Below are 17,732 nucleotides of genomic sequence, written 5' to 3' on the forward strand. Positions count from 1 at the left end.
AACATGATAGTTCCAATAAACTTACTGATAACAAAGTGTCAGACAACTCCTGGGGTAACCTGGCCTATCATTCCACCAACCCGACGGCCAAATCAAGAGGGGTATCCATTCTGATATCCAATAAACTCGCCTGGACATACCAAGAATCTATTAAAGACCCCATGGGATGATATATTTTTCGGAAGGGATCAATGGGTGAATCCAGGGTGACATTGGCAACTATATATACTCCTAATGAACGCCAAGATGCATTGATCCTGGACGAGGATTACAATATCCCATTGATCCCCTCGGAGGATACCTCCTCCGGCTATTCCTCAGTCCCTTTGGGACACTTGAAAAGGGCCACTGACGCGATCACCAAAGTTTGCAACATTCGGGCGAAAGCAATAACAAGTCCCCCCCCCCCCCCCACATACACGAAATCTATACTAGAATAGATTATTTTCTAGTTCCGCACGCTCAACTCCAAGCAGTAAGAGACACATCGATCGGTCACATTACGTCAGGGATCCTCAAACTATGGCCCTCCAGCTGTTGCGGATAGGGATGGCCGAACTGTTCGCCCGGCGGTCGGTTCGCAGTGAATTTTGCGTGTTCGCGATTCGCCCGATCGGCGGACTATATGTGTTTACAGTGTGAAAGAACTTTGACCCATGATGACACATCCATCATGGGGTACAGGACAGCCAATGGAGACATTTCAGCACATGGACAATTGGTCATTCCTCCTAACTTATAAATAGACCTGATCTGGCAGCCATTTTACATTCTTTCTTGTGTCATTATAGGGAGAGGTTGCTGTGTGGAGCAGGGAGAGACTGCAGTAACACAAATCGCTAGCTATTAGGTCCACAAAAGTCCCTTTAAGGACTGGTATGGTATAGGTGTAGTACAGAATATAGGGTTGAGTGCACTGCTGTGCAAGTGATTGTTGCAGCAGCCTTTTGTCAGTGTAGAGAGGGACAGGATGCTGTGTGCAGCAGGGACAGTCAGTTTAATCGCTAACTGTTACTATTAGGTCCACAAAGGTCCTTTCAAGGACTGGTATAGGTGTACAGTATATAGGGTTCAGTGCACTGCTGTGCTTGTGATTGGAGCAGCCTGTCTTTTGTCAGTGCAGCAGGGACAGTCAGTTTAATTACTAGCTGTTACTATTAGGTCCACAAAGGTCCTTTTAAGGACTGGTATAGGTGTAGTACAGTATATAGGGTTGTACACGTATAATATATTTTCTTCCAAATATAGAAAGAATATTATACTTGACTGCTGCCCTATTCTGCAGCAGTCCTTTATCAGTGTAGGGATTGAGGTACAGTCTGCACATCACTAGCTATTCGGTTCACAAAGGTCCTGGTAAGGACTGGTATAGCTGTACAATATATAGGGTGCTGGTGCACTGCTGCTGACCGCTGCCCTATTCTGCAGCGGTCCTTTATCAGTGTAGGGACTGAGTTACAGTCTGCACATCACTAGCTACTCGGTTCACAAAGGTCCTTGTAAGGACTGGTATAGGTGTACTATTTGGTGTGCAGTATATAGGTGTGTAATACACGTATAAAACACTTGCACATATAGAAAGCATAGTATAGTGCATTTCCACTGTGCAGCATTGTGACTGCTGAGCAGTTCTGCAGTGATACTACAGAGAGCGACAAACGCAATAAAAAAATAAAGTATTATAACTGGTGTGATAGACCAGTGGCCCCCAAAAACAACAGATTGAATCAGGGTGTTATATACCTTCTTCCACATACATACTGCACGTCTCTGGAGACTCTTGTCACAGGGTCATTTAAAAAATGACAGGCAGAGGAAGATGCAGGCCCTTCCGCAGGGGTGGTAGGGGTAGGGCAGGAGCAACAGACTTGAGAGAAAGTAGCAAATTGCAGAAGGTGCATGCGATTACGTCAAAGGATGCACCAGACTTGGTTGAGTGGCTCACTCAGCCTTACTCTTCTGCACCCTCCTCATCCTCTCGATCTGCACCCTCTTCTTCACTCTCTGTTATGTGCACCCCAAAAGACACTACCACCAACACCACCCACCACCACCATATACCTTCCGCTTGAGTCACAGGAATTATTTTCTGATCCATATCAAGACATTTCCGATGCGCAGCCATTCTTGGCATTGGATCAGGAAGAGGAGGTAGCAACAACCGCCACTCAGCAGTCTGACGACAGTACCCAGATCAGCCCAAGGAGGAGGTTTGTCCCCGCTGTTGCTGCCTACTCCGAGATCTCTAATTATAGCGGTGGGGAAGGTGACCTTGATGATGACGTGTCTAGTGATGTCACGTGGGTGCCCACAAGAGAGGAAGAGGAGGGGAGTCCAGAGGGAGATATGGACCAGCAGATAGGGAGGAGAAGCAGGAAGAACTTAGATTGCACAGGAGGGACAAAGCAGAATGCGAATGCATCAGGAGCGAGGCATCAACCATGTACGATCACATCTGGCGCTCCCAGGACGCCAGCACATGGCTCCGCAGTGTGGGCTTTTTTTAACGTATCCGCTAATGACAATAGTGTTGCCATCTGCAATCTTTGCAGTCAATGCATAAGTCGCGGTAAGCCCAAAACTCACCTAGGGACGACCGCCTTAAGAAGGCACATGAGCTGCCATCACTGAGCCCAGTGGGAGCAACGGAACACACAAAGCCACACTCCAGGCTCTCACCGTCCAGCCTCTTCTACTTCTCCTTCTCCTCTCTCCTCACAATTGTCCTCCACTCCACCTTCCATCACGCCATCCTCACGTTTTTCTGGAAAAAGGCAGGCTTCCGTGGGCCAAATGTTCAAGCGTAAAAAATTAAGACGCCGGATAACCCTCTTGCCCAACGGTTGACGGCTGGCTTATCAGAACTCATAGCCCCCCAACTACTGCCATATAAACTGGTGGACTCGGAGGCCTTTCGAAAATTTGTGCCCATTGGAACACCACAATGGAAGGTCCCAGGAAGGAAGTATTTCTCACAGAAGGGCATCCCAGAGCTATATGGCCATGTTCAGCGGCAAGTGAATGTATCTCTGGCACACAGTGTCGGTGCCAAGATACATCTGACCACAGACACGTGGTCTAGCAAACACGGGCAGGGAAGGTATATCACTTTTACTGCCCACTGGGTGAACCTTCTGACGGTCGTCAAGCATGTAACCCGTGGCACCCGTGTAGATTTGGTTTTACCGCCACGGATTGCATGCAGGCCTGGCTCTTCTTCTCCTCCTCCTCCTACTTCATCCTCCTCCCTCTCCTCCTCGGCTGACTCCTCCTTTTCCGCTGCTAGTGTCTCTTCCGCTGCGCCGCCCAAGATCCCCAGAACCTGTTCGACATGCCAGGTGAGACGTTGCCATGCTGTGCTGCGTCTGTTGTGCCTGGAAGCCAAGAGCCACACTGGCCCTGCACTCCTTTCAGCTTTGCATTCACAGGCAGATCAGTGGCTAACACCGCTCAATTTGACAGTTGGTAAAGTGGTGTGTGACAACGGTGCCAATCTGCTTAGCGCATTGAAACAGGGCAAAATTACACACATGCCATGCATGGCACACGTCTTAAACTTGATCGTGCAACGATTCTTTGTCAAATACCCTGGGGTCCAGGACATCTTGCAAATCTCTGACCATTTCAGTAGATCTTACACGGGCATGGCTCGCCTTGCTGACATTCAGCAGCGACACAATCTGCTGGTCAGATGTCTTATTTGCGATTGCCCGACCCGATGGAACTCAACCTTCTATATGCTTGATAGGCTGCTCCAGCAGAAACGTGCAGTTAACGACTACCTGTACGAACTCTGCGACAGAACAGGTTCTGGGAGCTTGTGCGATGCATGCAGACTTCTGCGGCCATTTGATGAGCTCACCAAACTGGTCAGTCTCAGCCATGGCTCCATCAGTGACATGGTAGCTTATGCCTTCTTTATGGAGTGTGCATTGCGTTGTGTCATTGATCAAGCCGTGGAGGAGCAGGAGCAGGAAGATGAGGAAGTCGCAATGCTGGATGAATTCCCAGGGGGGGCTACTCTATCTGAGACAAGTCAACAACAGGAGTCTGAAGAGGAGTCAGAGGAGGATGGTGCCGGGGCAGATAGGAGGAGCAAGAAGAGCATGCTTTAAACATTTCTGGGATCCCTGTTGTTGTGCGTGGATGGGGAGAGGAGAACAAGGAAGACAACATTATCCGGGATGATGAGCAGGAGCCAGGCCACCACACCGCTTCCAATTTAGTGCAAATGGGGGGCCTTCATGCTCCAGTGTTTTAACAGGGACCCCTGTATAAAAAGCATAAGGGTCAAAGACCAGTACTGGGTGGCAACGTACTTAGACCCCCGGGACAAACACAAAATGGTGGAAATGTTACCACTGTCACAGAGGGCTGTCAGAATGGAGCACTTCCAGGCCTTGCTTCGAGAAATGCTGCATTCTGCTTTTGCGTGCGCTGGCAGAGGAGGAATTCCCACTCCCAGAGAAGGAGTTGCGGGTACCAATCCAACAGCGCCTGCAAGAAGAGGGCGGTTTGAAGATGTGTTGGTGACTTCTGATATGAGGTCATTCTTTCAGCTGACCCGACAGGTCTCATCCGGATCCAGCATCAGGGAATGCCTAGACCGACAGGTGTCCGACTACATCGGGTTAACGGCCGATGTGGACGCTCTGAGAAGTGATGAACCCCTGGACTACTGGGTGGGCAGGCTTGACCTCTGGCCAGAGCTTGCCCAATTTGCAATGGAACTGTTGGCTTGCCCCTCGTCCAGTGTCCTGTTGGAAAGTACGTTCAGTGCAGCAGGTGGGATCGTGACCGATAAGCGTACTCGCCTAGCTCACAACAGTGTTGACTACCTCACATTTATAAAAATGAATGAGGCATGGATCTCGGAGAAATTCAACACATGTGACCAGTAGACCATGTATATGCATAACTCTATAAAAGATTTATTTAATCGAGCAAACTGACCTTTTTTCTACCTTTGGCTCACTTCCTTGTACAAAAAAAGCACACCGTACTATATGCCCGTACCCTCCTGTTTGAAGAGGTTGAGCAGTGTCATATTTTTGGGTCTCGCAGCGAGTTGCTGGTATCAGTGCTGCTGTCAGTGCTCTCTATTTCAGTGCTGGTGTCAGTGCTCTCTCTCTATCTTGGTGCTGGTGTCAGTGCTCTCTGTCTCAGTGCTGGTGTCAGTGCTCTCTCTCTATCTCGGTGCTAGTGTAGTGTCAGTGCTCTCTGTCTCTGTGCTGGTGTCAGTGCTCTATATCACAGTGCTGGTGTCAGTGCTCTATATCACAGTGCTGGTGTCAGTGCTCTCTATCACGGTGCTGGTGTCAGTGCTCTCTATCATGGTGCTGGTGTGGTGTCAGTGCTCTCTATCTCGGTGCTGGTGTCAGTGTTCAGTCTCTATCGCAGTGCTGGTGTCAGTGGAGCAGCGGAGAAGCCAATCAGCTGCCAGTGCCAGCACCATGGCTGAGGATCAGCACTGGACTGGCACCTCCAGACCACCGCAGTGGAGCCCTGCATAGGTGGGGGTAAGGGCCGGGCAGAGGGAGGGGCTCAAGCACAGGTTGGCACACTTGCACAGGACTGCGCTGCCCTGACTGTGGCACTTATCATCTCCTGCACCCCCTTCGTAGCCTGCCCTGACCTTGCCTCTCCTCCATGGCCTTCATGCGCTCCTGAATTGGCAAAATTTCACAGATAAAAAGAGAGTGCTTGTCGTTGTGGATCCCAGATTCACTTAATACTTTTGTTATGTCAGTGTCCATGTGGTGGGACTATGTGTGCACAGCTAGTAAGTATTTTGTGGCTGAAAATATGACCTGGAGGTTTTTAAGGTTCGCCTGCCATTAAAGTCAATGGGGTCCGCCGCGAACCTTGCGGTTCGCAAACTTTTGGCCGCATTTGCGGTTTGCGTTTGCGAAACGTCCCGTCGGAAGTTCGTCCATCACTAGTGATAATACAAAAATATAATATATACTTTCAAACATCAAATATATGGGGATGCAGATAATACATTTTTTACCACAAGTTCTTATTACACAATGTCATACTTCAACATTATAAAGATAACTTGGTGGCCTGGCTGCACGGTTTGTTGGATGGTAAACAGAGTCTCCATTTTGAATCTTTTGTATTTTATTGTAGCGGCGGCTCCTGAAGAGCATGCGCTATGCGTTTTTCAAAGTTAAACTTTACCCAAACTGCAGTTTGGTTTGGATTTATTTGTCTAAATTGGACCTCTGCATCAGTCTGACTGGACTGTGAGATGTTCAGCCTGGCCACAGGGGGCACTGTGACTTGTGGCAGGCGTGGAATTATGGTCTGGTTAGCTGCTCAAGTTATTCTCTCTCGGAGCCCGCCCAGTGGGAGTGGTGCTCTCGCTGTGCTTTCTGGGAGAGGGTATTTAAGAAGCGGACGTCACGTGGTTTGGGGTTCCGGTCCAGTATGATGTGTTGACTTCATGGTCCTGGTCCTCCTGACCAGCCCCCAGGAAGGCTATGGCTTGGGGTTTGGATCCACACGACTTTAATGTCTCGGGCCTAGCTAGCCCGAGGCAAGGAAACTAAAGGAGGATTCTGAGGTGGTTGGGTGCCGTCTCCGAGTCGGGAGAGACGCAGAGTACTTCGAGCATTTCAGGGGAGGACTCTTTAGAAGAACACCACGTACAGGTTGGTTTTCTTAACAAGAGCCTGGAAGGGCTGACGTATCCGAGAGAATCCGGTCTTGTGGATATCGCCAAGCAGGCTGAAAGATCCAGGTATCCTACAAGTGTTTCAAGTTAAGTTTCCCTACATGTTCTGCAACAACGTCTGTGGCAGAGACTTGTTCCTGAGTGAAGCACCTTGTTGGCTGCTAGGCCTTGTGACAGAGGGACTGTCCAACCTGAGTGATCATCCAGCTGCGGATGGCTATTCTCTGGATGCAGTAAAAGTAAGCAAATTCTTCAATGTTTTTGACTTTGACACTAAAGCCCCGTACACACGAGAGGACTTATGTCCGACAGACTTCCAAAGGAGTTCCGTCGGAGTTCTGCTGGAATTCCGACGGAGTTCTGACAGACTTTTCGGCCGAACGGACTTGGCCACACACGATCACACTAAACTCCGATGGATTCGAACGTGATGACGTACGACCCGACTCGAATAAGGAAGTTCATAGCCAGTAGCCAATAGCTGCCCTAGCGTCGGTTTTAGTCCGTCGGAGTAGCATACACACGAGCGGATTTTTCGAAGGGGACCGGGTCCGGCGGAGTTCCGTCGGGAAAATTTGAAGCATGTTCCATATTCTAAAGTCCTTCGGACTTTGGTGAGTCAAAAGTCCGTTGCAGCCCACACACGATCGAATGGTCTGCCGGACTCAGTCCTTCGGACTTTGGATGTTGAAAAGTCCGCTCGTGTGTACGCGGCTTAAGAGTACCTGACCTTCCTTCCCAACCCTCTGATCCCAAGTTGAAAAACTGTTCAATTGACTGAGTTTTTTGCAAATAAAATCCATTCAAGTGGATCTGTTGTCAGTCTCGAGTTACTGGGCTATTTACCATGGGACACCCCCTAGACGTGCCACAAGGAGAACAGAAGGTAACAGTAAGCCCAAAAATAACCAGCAGCTCCTTCGGGGGTTAGTGCTACATTATAAACTTGTTTAGGTTAATTAGGTCTATCACTGGGCGCCACAAACCGTTTTTCTTCGGAACTCAAAAGAGAGGGGAGTATACCCCCTGGAACTCTTTGCAGTTCGGGACAGGCAACACGACCTCCTGTACTATCAGCGAATCCACATAGGACAGTAACACCTAGTGCTGGGTTTAATAATGCTTCCGCTCACACCAGTACTGGGGGTTAATAATGCGTCCGCTGACACCAGTACTGGGGTTTAATAATGTGTCTGCTCACACCAGTGCTGGGTTTAATTATGCGTCTGCTGACACCAGTACTGGGGTTTAATAATGTGCCCGCTCAAACCAGTACTGGGTTTAATAATGTGCCCGCTCAAACCAGTACTGGGTTTAATAATGCGTCTGCTAACACCAGTACTGGGGTTTAATAATGCATCCTCTCAGACCAGTACTGGGGTTTAATAATGCATCCTCTCAGACCAGTACTGGGGTTTAATTATGCGCCTGCTAACCCCAGTGCTGGGTTTAATACATCAGCTCACACCAGTACTGGGGTTTAATAATGCGTCCACTGACACTAGTACTGGGGTTTAATAATGTGTCCGCTAACACCAGTGCTGGGTTTAATAATGTGTCCGCTGACACCAGTACTGGGGTTTAATAATGTGTCCGCTAACATCAGTGCTGGGTTTAATAATGCGTCCGCTGACACCAGTACTGGGGTTTAATAATGCATCCACTCACACCAGTGCTGGGGTTTAATAATGCGTCTGCTGTCACCAGTGCTGGAGTTTAATAATGCGTCCGCTGACACCAGTACTGGGGTTTAATAATGCGTCCACTCACACCAGTGCTGGGGTTTAATAATGCGTCTGCTGTCACCAGTGCTGGAGTTTAATAATGCATTCGCTCACACCAGTGCTGGGGTTTACTAATGCGTCTGCTGACACCGGTGCATGGGGTTTAACAATGCGTCTGCTGACACCAGTGCTGGGGTTTAATAATGCGTCCACTGAAACCAGTACTGGGGTTTAATAATGGTTCCGCTCACACCAGTGCTGGGATTTAATAATGCGTTCACTGACACCGGTGCTGGGTTTAATAATCCATCCACTGACACCAGTACTGGGGGTTAATAATGCGTCCGCTGACACCAGTACTGGAGTTTAATAATGCGTCCACTCACACCAGTGCTGGGGTTTAATAATGCGTCTGCTGTCACCAGTGCTGGAGTTTAATAATGCGTCCGCTGACACCAGTACTGGGGTTTAATAATGCGTCCACTCACACCAGTGCTGGGGTTTAATAATGCGTCTGCTGTCACCAGTGCTGGAGTTTAATAATGCATTCGCTCACACCAGTGCTGGGGTTTACTAATGCGTCTGCTGACACCGGTGCATGGGGTTTAACAATGCGTCTGCTGACACCAGTGCTGGGGTTTAATAATCCTTCCACTGAAACCAGTACTGGGGTTTAATAATGCTTCCGCTCACACCAGTGCTGGGATTTAATAATGCGTTCACTGACACCGGTGCTGGGGTTTAATAATGCGTCCGCTGACACCAGTGCTGGGTTTAATAATCCATCCACTGACACCAGTACTGGGGGTTAATAATGCGTCCGCTGACACCAGTACTGGAGTTTAATAATGTGTCTGCTCACACCAGTGCTGGGTTTAATAATGCGTCCACTGACACCAGTACTGGGGTTTAATAATGCGTCCACTCACACCAGTGCTGGGGTTTAATAATGCGTCCACTCACACCAGTGCTGGAGTTTAATAATGCGTCTGCTGACACCAGTGCTGGGTTTAATAATGCGTCCACTGACACCAGTACTGGGGGTTAATAATGCGTCCGCTGACACCAGTACTGGAGTTTAATAATACGTCCACTCACACCAGTACTGGGGGTTAATAATGCATCTGTTCACACCAGTACTGGGGTTTAAGAATGCATCCGCTGACACCAGTACTGGAGCTTAATAATCCATCCACTGACACCAGTACTGGGGGTTAATAATGCATCCATTAACACCAGTGCTGGGTTTAATAATGCATCCGCTAGCACCAATGCTGAGAGTTAATAATGCGTCCGCTGACAACAGTACTTTGGTTTAATAATGCGTCCGCTCACACCTGTGCTGAGTTTAATAATGCGTCCGCTGACACCAGTACTGGGGGTTAATAATGCGTCCGCTCACACCAGTACTGGGGTTTAAGAATGCGCCTGCTAACCCCAGTACTGAGGGTTAATAATGTATCAGCTAACACCAGTGCTGGGGTTTAATAATACGTCCGCTGACACCAGTACTGGGGTTTAATAATGCGTCCGTTGACAACAGTACTTTGGTTTAATAATGCGTCCTCTCATATCTGTGCTGAGTTTAATAATGCGTCTGCTGACACCAGTACTGGGGGTTAATAATGCATCCGCTCACACCAGTACTGGGGTTTAAGAATGTGTCCGCTGACACCAGTACTGGGGGTTAATAATGCATCCGCTAATACCAGTGCTGGGTTTAATAATGCGTCCACTCACACCAGTGCTGGGAGTTAATAATGTGTCCACTGACACCAGTGCTAAGGTTTAATAATGCGTGATAATCTCCCCCCTTATGTATTTATACATGGTGATAATATCCCCCCTCATGTATCTGTACATGGTGATCAAATCCCCCTTAATCCCCTCATCTCAAGAGTGAATACATTCAGTTCCTCTAATCTTTCCTGATAGCTGAGTTCCTTCATGCCTCTTATCAGTTTGGTTGCCCTTCTCTGCACTTTCTCCATTTCCCCGATATCCTTTTTGAGAACTGGAGCCAAAAACTGAACTGCATATTCCAGATGAGGTCTTACTAATGATTTGTACAGATGATATCTCTCTCTCTGGAGTCCATACCTCTCTTTAATACAAGAAAGGACTTTGCTCGCTTTGGAAACCTCAGCTTGGCATTGCATGTTATTATTGAGCTTATGATCTACCAAAGCCCCCAGATCCTTCTCCACTATGAATTCCCCCAGTTGTACTCCCCCCAGTATGTATGATGTATGTATATTCTTAGCCCCCAAGTGCAGAACTTTACATTTATCAACATTAAACCTCATCTGCCACATAGTCGCCCAATTAGACAGAGCATTGAGGTCGGCTTGTAAATTGGAGACATCCTGTAAGGACGTTATTCCACTGCATAGCTTGGTGTCATCTGCAAAGACGGAAATGTTACTTTTGATCCCAGACTCAATATCATTTATAAAGATATTAAAAAGTAAGGGTCCCAGCACTGAACCTTGGGGTACACCACTCATAACCTTAGACCATTCAGAGTAAGAATCATTAACCACCACTCTCTGAATTCTGTCTCTTATCCAGTTTTCTATACATTTACAAACTGGTTTTTCCAGCCTTTAGACTTGTCCTTACACATTAGCCGTGTGTGGGGGAACCATGTCCAAGTCTACCATGTTCACAGATACCCCTCCAACCACAGCTACCCCTCGGTCCAAGTATACCACGTCCACAGCCACCCCCCTGTCCCAAGTATACCACGTCCACAGCCACCCCCCTGTCCCAAATATACCACGTCCACAGCCACCCCCCTGTCCCAAGTATACCACGTCCACAGCCACCCCCCTGTTTTACCTACCTCCTCGTAAAAATAAATCTGATTTGTCTCACAGCTTCTGTCTTTCATGGATCAATGCGGTCTGTTGCTATTTTGCAGTTTGATCAGTCTTTTTGAATAATTCCCAATTCACTGCATGCATGGACTGTGACTTATAGACCTCAACCATTTATTTATTTATTTCCTTCTGTGATTTGACTTTAGTGCCATTTTATATGGTATTTACCGAGTGTTTGGGTAGTTGTGAGGTACATCCTGCATATTGTGGCAGTGAATCAACATTTTTAGCATCACATGCAATATTTAGGGAAAATGAGTCCAAACACCTAAATACTGCATGCCGTCTGCTTTAGTGAATGGAGCCCGGAGTGTTTAATGTCTTCATGTCATGAAAATAAATTTTCCAGTGCGCTGGTCTCAGTGATGGCAGTCTTTGGGTAAAGAGCCAAAATCCACATTTTTATTTTGTAGTAAAGAATACATTAAAGGAGTAACAATACAATATAAAATGGAGAAATCAGAAGGACAGAACACTGCTCAGATCATTCCGGAATAAATTTTAGTAGATATCAGTCAGTAGAATCATCATCACCATCATGTGAAGAAAATGATGAATAATTAGTGTCATGAACAGGTTAATCTGATATGATTTAATTCTGGACATTCTCTTCTCTCGTCTCTTGTATTACCTGCAGAGGAGAGGAGGAGTTCCCAAAGACAACTTTCTCATCTTCTTCTTCTTCTTCCTCTTCTGTCTATAGATGCATACCAGTATCCTCCACACCTTCACAGAAGAATAAAATTCGAGTTTTAGATGAGGAAACGTTGCTGTGATGATGGAAAAGGGGGGAGCTCGTACTGTACTCTGTAAGAAGTGATGTAAAAGGGGGGGCTCGTACTGTGCTCTGTAAGAAATTATGGAAAAGGGGGAGCTCATACTGTGCTCTGTAAGAAGTGATGGAAAAGGGGGACACGTACTGTGCTCTGTAAGAAATGGAAAGGGGGGGGGGGCTCGTACTGTGCTCTGTAGGAAATGATGGAAAAGGGGGGCTCGTACTGTGCTCTGTAAGAAGTGATGCAAAGGGGGGGGGCTCGTACTGTGCTCTGTGGGAAATGATGGAAAAGGGGGAGCTCGTACTGTGCTCTGTAAGAAATGAGGGAAAAGGGGGAGCTCATACTGTGCTCTGTAAGAAATGATGGAAAAGGGGGGGCCCGTACTGTGCTCTGTAAGAAATGATGGAAAAGGGGGAGCTCGTACTGGGCTCTGTAAGAAATGATGGAAAAGGGGGAGCTCGTACTGTGCTCTGTAAGAAATGATGGAAAAGGGGGAGCTCATACTGTGCTCTGTAAGAAATGATGGAAAAGGGGGGGCCCGTACTGTGCTCTGTAAGAAATGATGGAAAAGGGGGAGCTTGTACTGTGCTCTGTAAGACATGAGGGAAAAGGGGGAGCTCATACTGTGCTCTGTAAGAAATGATGGAAAAGGGGGGCACTCGTACTGTGCTCTGTAAAAAATGATAGAAAAGGGGGGGCTTGTACTGTGCTCTGTAAGAAATGATGGAAAAGGGGGGCTTGTACTGTGCTCTGTAAAAAATTTTGGAAAAGGGGAGCTTGTACTGTGCTCTGTAAGAAATGATGGAAAAGGGGGGGCCCGTACTGTGCTCTGTAAGAAATGATGGAAAAGGGGGAGCTCATACTGTGCTCTGTAAGAAATGATGGAAAAGGGGGGCCCGTACTGGGCTCTGTAAGAAATGATGGAAAAGGGGGGGCCCGTACTGTGCTCTGTAAGAAATGATGGAAAAGGGGGGGCCCGTACTGTGCTCTGTAAGAAATGATGGAAAAGGGGGGCCCGTACTGTGCTCTGTAAGAAATGATGGAAAAGGGGGGCCCGTACTGTGCTCTGTAAGACATGAGGGAAAAGGGGGAGCTCGTACTGTGCTCTGTAAGAAATGATGGAAAAGGGGGGCGCTCGTACTGTGCTCTGTAAGAAATGATGGAAAAGGGGAGCTTGTACTGTGCTCTGTAAGAAATGATGGAAAAGGGGGAGCTCATACTGTGCTCTATAGGAAATGATAGAAAACGGGGGGCTCGTACTGTGCTCTGTAAGAAATGAGGGAAAAGGGGGAGCTCATACTGTGCTCTGTAAGAAATGATGGAAAAGGGGGGGCCCGTACTGTGCTCTGTAAGAAATGATGGAAAAGGGGGAGCTTGTACTGTGCTCTGTAAGACATGAGGGAAAAGGGGGGCTTGTACTGTGCTCTGTAAGAAATGATGGAAAAGGGGGAGCTCATACTGTGCTCTGTAAGAAATGATGGAAAAGGGGGGCTTGTACTGTGCTCTGTAAGAAATGATGGAAAAGGGGGAGCTCATACTGTGCTCTGTAAGAAATGATGGAAAAGGGGGAGCTTGTACTGTGCTCTGTAAGACATGAGGGAAAAGGGGGAGCTCATACTGTGCTCTGTAAGAAATGATGGAAAAGGGGGGCACTCGTACTGTGCTCTGTAAGAAATGATGGAAAAGGGGGGCTCGTACTGTGCTCTGTAAGAAATGATGGAAAAGGGGAGCTTGTACTGTGCTCTGTAAGAAATGATGGAAAAGGGGGGCTTGTACTGTGCTCTATAGGAAATGATAGAAAACGGGGGGCTCGTACTGTGCTCTGTAAGAAATGAGGGAAAAGGGGGAGCTCATACTGTGCTCTGTAAGAAATGATGGAAAAGGGGGGCTCGTACTGTGCTCTGTAAGAAATGATGGAAAAGGGGGGCTTGTACTGTGCTCTGTAAGAAATGATGGAAAAGGGGGGCTTGTACTGTGCTCTGTAAGAAATGATGGAAAAGGGGGGCTTGTACTGTGCTCTGTAAGAAATGATGGAAAAGGGGGGCTCGTACTGTGCTCTGTAAGAAATGATGGAAAAGGGGGGCTTGTACTGTGCTCTGTAAGAAATGATGGAAAAGGGGGGCTTGTACTGTGCTCTGTAAGAAATGTTGGAAAAGGGGGAGCTCGTACTGTGCTCTGTAAGAAATGATGGAAAAGGGGAGCTTGTATTATGCTTTAAAAGAAATTATGGAAAAGGGGGTGCTTGTACTGTTCTTTGTAAGAAACTACGGAAAAAGGGTGCTCGTACTGTATTCTGTAAGAAATTAGGGACATTTTTATACACACTACTGGGGAGTATTTTTTCTATATTCCTGGAAATGTGTGCAATGTGTAATGCACAAATCTGCAGCTGTACAATTTCCGTCAGTGGTCTCCTATGCTGGTTGTAGATCTGATGTAGATGGTGGGATGTGTGATCTCATCTCTTCATAACTGACCCCAGTATGCAAATACACCAAACCATCCCCTCTGTCCTCATACTTTAGGGGTTTGATAAGTGTCCCCCATTTATAGGGCCCCTACCACCTTGTGAATCACCAACTTAATACTGAGGGGCCCTCACACTCATGGTCATCCAACCATTGACTGCATGCCTGGTGTGCTGGGCTGTCATGTGTACAGGCCAAGAACACACATCTGATTAGCTCAGTTATACTGACACATTGGATAGACAGTGTGGGGTGAAGTATTACAAGTTTTTTTTTTTTAATGGTAAAACCTTGTGGTAGGACCTTTCTATAAATGCTGGATCTGATGTTGCTCACTCCCCCCCCCCCCCCCCCCCCATCTGTAATGATAAAACTTGGGATCAGGAATCAATTCTCCATTTACACTGCCGCCTCAAGGGAGGTCACCGCAAACTCCATTATAGAAAACCCTAACCTGACGTGAACTGGTTGGGTCATTTTGGTATCACTCACCTCTCTCATATAGTCACTGGAAATCTTTTGTAACACTAAAACAGGGGTAGGGAACCTCGGCTCTCCAGCTGTTTTAAAACTACAAGTCCCATGAGACATTGCAAGACCCTAACAATCACAGGCATGACTCTTAGAGGAAGAGGCATGATGGGATTTGTAGTTTCAAAACAGCTGGAGAGCCAAGGTTCCCTACCCCTGCTCTAAAGGGTGGTCATGGTATTGATGATACATTATTTTTTAAGTATCTGATGCTTCAGCGTGCTATTTGGACGCAGTTTGGGACTTTGGACCATAGAGCTCACGGAGTCTCCAACAGAAGACTTAACAATCTGGTAACAACATTTTATAGTGGTCTTTCATTGGGTGGGGCTGACCCATTCCAGAATTATCATCGCAAATTGTTATTGCCTGAGCTTTCTGAGGAGGCCTGGGAAGAATCTACCGAGGTCTGTTTTCACGACGTTATTAGCACTGCAGATCAATTTAAGTTTATCCATCATTTACATTATACTTCAGCTAAACGGTCTCATATGGGCTTAGGATCGGCTGTGGTTTGTTCAAGATGCAGACTTGCTGATGCTGATCTACTCCACGTTTTGGAACTGTCCAGAACTGACAACTTTCTGGCAGAATATATTTGTTTTGTTTTTTTGAGCATACGCTTAATCTTCCAATACCTCAGACCTCGGAAGTTGGACATTTAGGTATATTGATTGACTTTGTACCTAGGACTCATGCCTGGACTCTGCTATGCATAGTATTGTTTTATGCACGTAAAGTAATCTTGCTACATTGCAAGGACGCTATTCCTCCAACGGGTCATACCCGTATTATTAATGGGGAGCTACCCAAATTTATGTTAATATACAAAAGTCGAGCATGCTTTAAGAAATTTACCAAAATATGGCAACCCTGGTTGGATGTCTCTAAATCATTTTGGGGTACAGTCTTGTCTTCACAGCCTACTGGATCAAGGTCTGCTTCCATGTTGTCTTTGGTTCTTCATGGTTAATGGGTATTGGTTGGGTGGGCTGTTGTACTTAAATTTCTGCTTTGATTAGTCTGGGGAACATGGCACTGTTGTGTGGTGTGTGTGTGTGTATGTGTGTGTGTGTGTGTATGTGTGCAAGCTTGGTTGTAGTTGGGGTTCTTGGCACCTAAATTTCTATGGCTTGGTACTGGATACTCTCATCACCAGTCTCGAGCGATTGTGTTGGAATTTGGAGGCTCTTTAATATCTCAGTTTATCCAATGGTGCCAGATATGTCTACAGGTTGTATTTACGTATTACACCCTGTATCTATGGTGCCTTTGTATTTTGTTGTTCATTTTTTGTGTTTCTGGAAAAAAATACTTTTAAATAGACACCTTTAAAAAAAAAAAACAATAAAAAACAAAAACAAAAAAAAAAGCCAAGAATCAATTTTCCATTATCTGGGAAATCTATGACGGGCACAGGAAATCTCAATCATCTCTCTCATTTATCTATATAACTACAGCAACCTCCAATGGGTTCTACAGAAATTGTATAGAATGTTTCCATTTTCATTACAGTGCAGCCCGGGTGTCAGAAGACCTCCCAACAACGTCCCACTTCCATCATCTCATCACCATCCAATGTTGCCTACATTTTACTATTCACATTCTAAGACTTAGTATGTGTGTTACCTCCAATATAACACTTCTTACCCTCCATACGTAGAGAAGCCTGCATTCCGGAGGAATGATACACAATGATACACTTCTGAGTCGGACATCTTTTTATCTTCATCCAATCTTATCCATAGCCAAGTCAGAGTTGGGTTTGTGGTGATAAGTGAGCAAAGATCATCATAGCATGCCAATGTCACATTACAGCCTTCAATACTGGTGGGAGAAAAAGAAAAGAGGTGACCTTTTCTTCCAGTGACGGTCAGAAGTAGAAACGTCCAATGAATAATCAGTGGGCGGCCTCTTAGAAAATGAAATGTTGGGACATTTGGAGGGATGATTTCATGGAAGATTGGTTGGACCTCCCCTGTGAAATGGAGGTAAATTGTCACCCACCTAAAAAGTCTCATGCCGCATACACACGATCGGATTTTCTGACAACAAATGTTGGGTGTGAGCTTGTTGGTGGAAAGCCCGACCATGTGTACGCTCTATCGAACATTTGTTCGGCGGACTTTCCTCCAACAAAATGATGGTTAGCAGGTTCGCAAATTTTCCACCAACAAATTTTTGTTGTCGGACTTTCCGATCGTGTGTACACAAGTCCATCGCACAAAAGTCCACGCATGCTCGGAATCAATGCTCACCAAACACATCATTAGCAGAAGGAGCCCAAAAGGGTGGTGCATGACTATTGAACTTTTTTTTTTTATCAGCTCGCCGAATGTCTTGTACGTCACTACGTTCGTATTTGTTGGCCAACATTTGTGTGAACGTGTGTATGCAAGACAAGCTGGAGCCAACAACCTTCGAACAAAATTCCACGGTTTTATTGTCGGAAATTCCGATCGTGTGTACGGGGCATAAGTCTGGAGTTACACTGTTGTGGGTACATTGCAGCGTACGTGGTAATGAAACTATTCAAGTCGATGTCAATATGTGTTGAATATTGACATCAACTTACATTTTTTAATTGTGGATTATTAAAGCTCATAATTTATAGTGGATATCAAAGCAACTCCTTTAGTCCAATTAGGTATATTTACAGGGAACATATT

General features: G+C 46.5%; 2 protein-coding genes across 2 annotated transcripts in view; both read right to left on the bottom strand.

Moving 5' to 3' along the window:
- Window positions 1–17,732, bottom strand: part of LOC143989922 (uncharacterized) — a 139,157-nt gene that overhangs the window by 60,006 nt on the left and 61,419 nt on the right. The window lies entirely within an intron of this gene.
- LOC143989660 (NACHT, LRR and PYD domains-containing protein 12-like) overlaps window positions 11,669–17,732 on the bottom strand; it is a 31,934-nt gene continuing 25,870 nt past the window's right edge. Inside the window, exons 4-5 of the mRNA XM_077489920.1 lie at window positions 16,714–16,890; window positions 11,669–12,014 (exon numbers count right to left, since the gene is read on the bottom strand). Of these exons, the coding sequence (XP_077346046.1) occupies window positions 11,957–12,014; window positions 16,714–16,890 (235 nt within the window). The 3' untranslated portion in view covers window positions 11,669–11,956. The remainder of the gene's footprint in view (window positions 12,015–16,713; window positions 16,891–17,732) is intronic.

This window comes from Lithobates pipiens, unplaced genomic scaffold (assembly GCF_037356315.1).
Source record: "Lithobates pipiens isolate NorthernLeopardFrog02 unplaced genomic scaffold, aLitPip1_a1.2 Scaffold_18, whole genome shotgun sequence".
In the NCBI taxonomy this organism is placed as follows: domain Eukaryota; kingdom Metazoa; phylum Chordata; class Amphibia; order Anura; family Ranidae; genus Lithobates; species Lithobates pipiens.